Source organism: Nelumbo lutea, chromosome 2 (genome assembly GCF_056320005.1).
Source record: "Nelumbo lutea isolate HS-2025 chromosome 2, American lotus-T2T, whole genome shotgun sequence".
Classification (NCBI taxonomy): Eukaryota; Viridiplantae; Streptophyta; class Magnoliopsida; order Proteales; family Nelumbonaceae; genus Nelumbo; species Nelumbo lutea.
This window is the reverse complement of record NC_142685.1, coordinates 13,534,180-13,543,062: the sequence shown is the minus strand read 5'-3', so window position 1 is coordinate 13,543,062 and position 8,883 is coordinate 13,534,180. Positions and strand designations below refer to the sequence as shown.

Below are 8,883 nucleotides of genomic sequence, written 5' to 3'. Positions count from 1 at the left end.
AATGAGGCATGGGGCCCTCCTATTTATAGCCACTGTGCCCACAAATTGACGGCTCAGATCAAGGCGAATCTGACGGTTCACATTCAAACTGACCGCACGTCTTCTGAGACCGAAATGTGACTGGCTGCACGTCTTTAATGATTAAGGTAATGCCGGTTGCACGCCTTTCGGAACTGAGAGCCATTTTGGCACGTTTTTTGGCATTTGAAAAGTCTAGAAATTGCCTGACATCTGCGTGTGTATTTAATGCGATCAGTCAATCAAGTTTGAATTTCGGGTCAAATCCACCCGTCACACTCCATGAACTCCTCGCGCTAAAGTAGAATCCTTAGCCCGAAGAGTGGGGGGCAATTGATGGAGGGTGATTTGATCGACCTCCTAAGAAGGTGACACGTGGACGTGACTCAACATAAGCAACAGCTCAGCATGACAGCCTGGCTGCGATTGAGTAATGAGCTCATTAAGATCATCGCAAGACAACTCGCTACATTACAGCTCGCTACAACGCGAGCTCAAGGACCTAGGTATGTTGAAAGGGAATACACCAAGTCAAGTCTATCCCAGTTCGCGAGCTCGGATAACCAGCTTGCTCCAATACTTAGGCAAGAGGACTGCCCCAAAGGCAACCTCAGGCGGAATCACCTCGGAGTACCTCCAGAAGCTCGCTACAAGGCAGCTTGATACTAAGCGACGCGACATTTTTAGGAAGCTTATTATCTGATGAGACTGTACCTGTCAGACTGCACCACGTCTCCTGACTGACGGCGCAGTCCCTGCCAGCCCAGCAGACTGCACCCACATCTCTTGATAGGTGGTGGTGTGTCTGTCCTTTCCGAGTCGTGTCTCTCATCCGATTGGACAGTACTCTGCAACAGTTACCTGCGCAGCCTTGGCAAATAATGGTTACGACAAAAGGCCAGTGGTGGTTACGCGCCGATTTGACAAGGACATGTGTATTTAAAGGCCCCAGTGATGAAGGGACAAGGGGATCTTGAATTGATTTTGGAATTAATCTTGAACCTTAACTGATCTAGCGTGACCTGCACTCTTAGCTCTCGCTGCATTCCTTACAGCTCTCTGAAGTGTTCTAACTTAAGCATCGGAGTATTCCCACCACGCAAGTCCCTCGGGAATCCTTCACCTTCCTCTTCTCAGGTACCATTCGTCGCCAGTTAAGAGCCAGACGTCCGCCAGCTAGGAGTGCCCAAATTACACTGCATCAATCACTTAATTGGCTAATTTTTATACTGGTTGATTGGTTATAAGTTTTTAAGTGTTTTTTTTTAAGTATATGATGTATTTTCAGCATCATAATCAAACTCATCTACAAAAATTTGGGAGGGTGGGTGGGGGGGAGAACCCCACCTTATTACGTGGATTCACCCTTGGGCCTTACTAATGAAATAGTAATAAACAGTTTTTACAAAAAGTCTGGGGTCCTTAACCCCCACCCCAATAACTTAACTCCCTCTTGAGCTTATCCAAATCCAATCGTATTTGGTCAATTTTATAGTTTTTGTTTTATTCTCAAATAGGTTTCAATTTGAGAAAAGTGAAAATATTTTTTTATGTTTTGACCCTAAGAAGTTTAGTTGCATATAATTAACGGTAAATTACAGAGATCCCCTTGTACTATGGGGTCGATGAAAATTACTCCCAAACTTTTATTTACGATAAAGACCCCTTAAACTTTCACTTTGTGACAAATACCTCCTTCTGTATAGTTTCATAGTTAACTTTGAAAAGGATTCTCATTCAACTGTTTATTTTTTAAATTCCTAAACTACGATTTCTTATTTATTTGAGTGATTTATGGTTTAATTAGTTTTCTAAATATAATATTGAAGTCCTCTTAATTGCTCTAATAGACCATTGCAAATTATTGGCTAGATTCAATATTCAAATGAAATGGTAGAGATTTCTTTCTAATAAATATAAATTTAAGGTTTCATTTGGTTTTTCTTTATTTATTGGAGAAAGGAGTGGATATTTTTTATGCTTTAAGATGAAAATAGACATTCATGTTAGTAAAGTCAAACAATGATTTAAAGAAACTTATTTTTTTATAGTGAAATGATTCTTGTTAGTTTAGTTGGATTTGTTTGGAGAAAATGTATTTTTGGGTCAATCAGGGTTTAAGAGAAAAAAAATAATGAAAAAAAATATGACAATTTATATGGGCCTTTTGATAATTTAATGTATTCCATCATCTGACTTAACAACTTTAAGGAGTCTTTATCGCTAGGGGGTAATTGTCACCGACCTTGTAATAAATATTCTATTGCCACGAAGCATGAAATCTTTGCTTGGCCAATATTACTTTGAGTGGCTTTTGAGCGATGAGTGAGATTGTTGGTGCTTATAAAATAGGTAATATTGGATATATATTTCCATAAGTGGGTGATACTTGATAGACATGCACATTTCTTTGTCCTATCCTACAAACATCGCACGGAGTTCCTTTATCGAAAACTTGAAGCCACCCTCTATTAGGTCATTGGTAATGCAGTTCACTCATTAATAGGGGTGTTCTTCGTTTAATTAAACCGTGGGCCTATTTTTTAAATAGAAGTAGGGTTGTTGGTAATCGAATTGAATCAAAGCCAATCAGTTGACTTGTTCGGTTAATTGTTGGTTTAGTTCGTCGTTTTTTTTGGCTTTTTACATTTATAAGTATATATTATATAAATATATAAATATATAATAAAAATTAGAAATACATACATATATACATAATTATGTATATATAAAAAATATTATATTTTAAATAATAAATAATATATTATATATTATGAATATATATTTATATATAATACATATTTACTAATTTATAATATATAAAAAATCTAAAATATATATGTAATATACATATATAGACATAAGATATATAGAAATATATGCATACCGGTCGATTTGATTAACCGTCAATTTTTAAAAAATGCAGAACAAAAAATGAACTGATCATTTCGGTTAACCAAGATTTTTAGTTTGGTTTTTCGATTTTTTCAATTTTTTTTGCTCATCCCTACTCATCCCTCAAAGTTATGGGTGTTGGAGGAAAATGAGGTCTGGTAGTGTGATATTTCATTTTGATTTTTTCTTTTTAAATAAGATAACTAAACTTTAACTGGTCAAAGGTTTAGTGCTCGTTTGGAAAGGGCTTTTTTTTTTTTTTTATAATAATTGGAGATTAAGAACCCCTTAGGGAGAATCTCCTCAGGCATAAGCAAAGTGGATATAAGCCAAACCATGGTTTTAAAAACTAGATCATACTGGAAAAAATCGGGAACCGGTATCATTTCACCCCAAAATTGCTTTTCGGCCAAAACTATTGGTAGCGAGCCGCTAACCGAGGTAGTCAAACTGTCGACCCAAACATGATTTTTGGTTGTTTTTTATTTTTTATTTATTTTTAAAAAATTTAAGTCAAAACGGACCACTTATTTGAATCGAACAATTAGATCGTTTGACCCAAGACTCGGTCCCCAGAACAATTCCTTATCCGGTCCAATTTTAAAAACCTCGAGACAAACTATTACATCTAAAACCTAGAGACGAAATAGACACGGAGTAACCCTTCTTTGCTAACCAATCCAAAACATTATTTCTTTGAGGTTTTATCTGTATTCAATCATCAACTCATTCTTTTATCAGACATCATAACGATCCTTGATTAGAGTTTTGATGTTCAATGGTGGGACCACTCTTCCTTGTAAGCTACCAATAACCACTATTGAATCTCCTTCAAGAGTGGTTGAGCATGAGTGCTATGGAGAAACTACTTAGGGGGTATTATTTTCTTGGATTTTGAGAGGGGGAAAGCTGGTCAATGGGATTTTGATTATCATTGACCAAGAAACTCATGTTCATTTCTCAGATTTATGTTGGGACTAGGGAAAGTTTATTTTTCTAGGTATCTACCCATCTCCTAGGTGGGTAAATAACTTTCCCACCTAGGAGGAAAATCACTAACACTTGAATGGGACAAAAATGTCCCTTTTAATAATGAATTTTTATGGCTAAAATGGTTATTGCCTTATTTACCAGAGAAATAAAAGAACATGGATAAATGCACCTATCCGGATAAGTTTTTCCTGCGAAACACTTACCCAGGTAAGTGCATTTACCTAGGTAAACAACTTATTGAAAAGCAAACGGGGCCTTAAAGTAGTTTTATATTTGAACTATGGTTTGGGCGTTCTAAAAGCTCATATTCATTTTTTGGATTTTTAACAAATACAACTTTTGACATTCCTATATGAGGCCCAGCTTGGAAGGCCAAAAGTCATATCCTAAAAGCCCTCCCAAAAAGTTCAAAGAAGCTATCAAAACTAGCTATATTGAAAAGTCGGTTACTCATCTCAATTACTGTAAGCATTTTCTTAATGGGTTTGCCCCCATTTGGCATCAATTCTCGAGATTTTCATTCTCAAAATCATTTCAAAAAAGAATAAATTTTGAAAAATTTCTTCTAGAAAATCACAAAAAAGTATTTGACACAATAATCTAATTCCTATAACAGAATCACGTCTAGCAGCTACCAATTTCTTGGAGTCAATTCTTTAATATAACTTATAGACAAAACCATATCAATTGGGTGCCTAACAAACATAGCTTCATAGCTTTTTGTAAGCCTACATTTTAGGGGTGGCAATGAGCCGAGCTTTTCATGAGTTGCTCGAGCTCGGCTCGGTTCATTTTCAACCGAGCTTCAAGTCGAGCTCGAGCCCAATTCACAAACTCGATTAATAAATAAGTCGAGCTCGAGCCGTGAGGCACGCAAGCTGAGCTCGGATATATATATATATATATAGAGAGAGAGAGAGAGAGAGAGAGAGAGTAAAAATATTATAATTCTTAAATTTTTAAATATCAAATAAAAAATATTTTTTATGTACAATTTTTATTTTTATAAAATATTTTTACTGAAATGGAATTCGAGCTCTAACTTATAAATTTTTGACTCAAGCCGAACTTAAGCTCAATATTCTATCTCGAACCGAGCTCGAGCCGAACTTAAACCTCATGCTATTCGGCTAGTCTCGTCTCGAATCTATTCCTACTTGCAATGCTAGAAGCTATTGTGTAAAAGCCCTCCAAACTACGGCATTTTAACGAGTTCGGCTTTAATCAGTACAATACCCGTTTGTTCGAACAGCCCGTACAGCTTTGCATACTTCTATGCTTTATTTAAGGGAGATATTCGCAATGCATGATTGTTTGAACTGGTTTTGCACTGACCGAATCCCATTTCCATTTTAACTCTTCAAAACCGCGGAAAACCATCCAAACGAGCAACGGAGCAAGCATGCCACATAATAGTCAAGTTATCAATCTCATTGAGACGGTGAAAACGAGCATCGTTGCGAAGGGGTAACCGTCAAGTTATTTTTTTGTCTTTTATACGTGGCCAGTTGTGGGTCCTGACCTTCCGTACAAGATGATATGTCACTCAGTACATATTACATGGAGGTGTCTCTTCTTTTTTTCGTTCTTTTTTAATCCATAGAGGTGTCTCTTTCTTGTCAACGTTGGTTTGACCAGGTGAGAACCTTCATGAATAAACACTGCAGGCAGGGTAAATCCGGAAATTTGCCTAGGTAAAAATAGAATATAAGCGTACAAAACTATCATCATTGAAAGTTGTCAGTGAGTCGTATAAGACTACCAGTTTTAGATTTATCTGAGTCGGTGTTATTGGTGTATCATGTGGGAACCCAAAGAATTGGGTTCATGGCGGATTTCAGGCACATAAACCCTAGGAATAAGTAGGGATTTCGACGACATTTTCAAATTCCTGGTTTACTTACTCTATTTCTGCAACGCTGGGGCGTGGAAACTCAAGATTCAGATACTGGAGTTGCGTCGATTGGCTGCCTTTCCTGTCTGGAATGGAGGTCGATTCCCCGATGGAGCCTAATTACTTGTCTCCACAGGATCGAATTCTACAGGTAGAGCCTTCGGATTGATTCTTCGTCTCACTTGTGCATTTTGATGCCGACCTAGAGTTGAATATTGTGTCTTTAATCGTGTATTATTATTTTTGCTGTTAATCGACGTGGACTTCCTTCAGAAAAACCTTTTGGGTTCTGAATTTCGAGTTCCATGTTTGCGTTGTCTGTTACTATTATTTCTTGTACAACTAAAGGATTTTTTCTGTAACTTTTTTTTTCGCTTTGATCTATTTAAATTATAGAACTTTTACCTGTACACCAGCTTCGATCATTGCTTTTTCTATGATTTTTCTTAAAATTGCGTCTTCTCATTGGGTAGATTTTCTGTTGAATTTTTGTTTATTATAGTTTGGTTTTCTCTTTATAACGCTACAATAATTTTAGAGGACTATTTGTTGTTTTGGGGCTTCAATTAATATCTATTTGTATTCTGTTCTTTAGAAATTTAAGCACATTTATAGCAACTGCATTCTGTGTGTATAAGACCCTACTGCCTGTTTAAATATGTGATACCAGAGACTTCTAAGATGTGGAGTTCCTGCCGAGCAACTGAATCAACTCCAGCCAGGGTTAGTTGCCTTGGTGAAGGTGAACAAGTCCTACATAACTGAACTGGTAAATGCTATATTACCTTCTGATGTAGAAGTAGTGGAAGCTTTATCGGAATCTAAAGCCAAGGCTGGAGAAGCTTCGAGGGGTTCCAGCATTAAAAATCAATTCCAAGAAAGCATGTCATGGCTGCAGTGGTTAATGTTTGAGGGTGAACCGCATTCCTCCCTAGAGAGTCTGGCAAACATGAGCAGTGGCCAGCGTGGGGTATGTGGGGCTGTTTGGGGGCAAAATGATATAGCATACCGCTGCCGAACCTGTGAGAACGACCCTACATGTGCAATATGTGTTCCTTGTTTCCAGAATGGGAACCACAAAGACCATGATTATTCTATCATATACACTGGTGGTGGGTGCTGTGATTGTGGTGATGTGACTGCATGGAAGCGAGAGGGCTTTTGTTCAAAGCATAAAGGCACTGAACAGATTCAACCTGTCCCAGAGGAGATTGCAAATTCTGCTGGGCCTATCCTGGATGCGCTTCTCTTGTGGTGGAAAGATAAGCTACTCAGTGGGGAAGCTTCTCTCCAGGGAACTCCTAGGGTAGGTGGTCATGTTGATGTTTGCAAAATGTTTGGAAATGAGTTAACATTAGCTATAGTTGAGATGCTTCTTGAATTTTGCAAGTACAGTGAAAGCTTACTTGGTTTTGTTTCTAAGAGAGTGTTCTCATTGGTTGGTTTGTTGGATGTTCTGGTGAGGGCGGAGATGTTCTTGGATGACGAATCAGTTGTGAAGAAGCTCCATGAATTACTCTTGAAATTACTGGGTGAACCCAATTTTAAGTATGAGTTTGCCAAAGTATTTATTAATTACTATCCTGCCATCATCAATGAAGCTGTAAAAGAGTGTAGTGATACTGTTCTTGTGAAGTATCCATTGTTAGCAGTTTTCTCTGTGCAAATTTTCACAGTGTCGACTCTAACACCAAACCTTGTGAAAGAAGTGAACCTACTGGGCATGCTTTTGGGATGTTTGGGAGAAGTCTTTGTTTCTTGCAGTGGGGAAGATGGTCAATTGCAGGTACTATACTGATATTTTCATTTCCTCCTTTCTGTTCAATTACTTTTAGGTTATTGTTCTGTACTTAAATCTATCCCAAATCTATCCCAAATCTATCCCCTTGGAGCAACTTCCAGTGAAATATTTTAAGCTGGAAGTTGATATGAGTGTTCTGTGAAAGGATAAGTAGGATACTTGATCTTAATGTGTTGTGCAGTTAATGTGATGTAGTGCATCCCATTCAACTGTTGCTAGTTCTGCTACAATTTTTACTACTACCTAATTGCACTTAAGGCTCTGTTTTTTTTTTTTTTTTTTGTAGTGCAATTTCATTTGTACTAGTTCAAATGCATGGGAATACAAATGAAAAAAGTGTGAATTCTGATTGAATTTTGTTTTGGATTATACTTTACTTTGTTTCAGGTTTATTTTACTTAATATGCATTGCAAACAAACAAAATAAGGTGAAAGTAAAAAAAAAAAAAATCACAATTTGCACTCAACTCATTTGCACACACTTCCAAACTTTTGCACTAGTTCAAATGAAATTGCACTTCAAACAAACAAACCCTGAGGCTCAGTTTTGGAAGAATGCAAATACAAAATGTTCAGTGCAAAACCTTCTATATGGTATTTCTAAACCTTGTGTTTGCACTGTACATTTGGATTTGCACTCTTCCAAAACTGAGCCTAAGTGAATGTAATCAATGCCTGCGCATTATCGTATCACTATGACTAATGCTAGGCTAGTAAAGGCTCATGGGCTCATATTCATATTAGTACGAGAGTAAAAAAACCTATGCACTTCTTTGTTGTGTTTTTGGATGTTAGGAGTGGATGGTGTTTGACCAAAAAGCTGCACTTATCATATCACATTCTAGCAGTGTCCTTTTACTAATTTTAGATTGGGCTCTGGTAGCTAAGTAGTTCCATGTCAGAAACCGTTTTTTTCTGATTAGTTCCTTGTCATAAATCACAATGGGCTATTATGTGATACAGGGGTGCAAATGCAGCTGGATTAGGTCTGGTTGAGGTCAATCCTAAATTGATCTGAATTGTTGAACCCACAACCCCTTTTATGTTAAGTAGAATAATAGTTTATTGAAAATGAATAATTAAAAGTACCTAGTACAACTACTGTTGTAACCTAACTCAGCAAAACCCTTACCTGGCCTTCAACCCAATCCAACCTGACCTTTTGGGGGCTTTGGACTAACCAAGTAACCAGACCCATGTTACACCCCTAATGTGATTTTTTTTGGCATTTTGATTCTTTTTGTGAATAGAGATATCCTTCTAGGTGGAATTTGAGCTTGAC

At 37.2% G+C, this 8,883-nt stretch overlaps 1 protein-coding gene across 10 annotated transcripts in view; it reads left to right on the top strand.

The window, feature by feature from the left end:
* Window positions 1–5,645: 5,645 nt before the first annotated feature.
* Window positions 5,646–8,883, top strand: part of PRT6 (proteolysis 6) — a 79,096-nt gene continuing 75,858 nt past the window's right edge. For all 10 annotated transcript variants that reach the window (XM_088970823.1, XM_088970828.1, XM_088970824.1 and 7 more), the window contains exons 1-2: window positions 5,646–5,951; window positions 6,471–7,586. In XM_088970823.1, coding sequence (XP_088826949.1) covers window positions 5,892–5,951; window positions 6,471–7,586 — 1,176 coding nt within the window. In that variant the 5' untranslated portion in view covers window positions 5,646–5,891. The remainder of the gene's footprint in view (window positions 5,952–6,470; window positions 7,587–8,883) is intronic.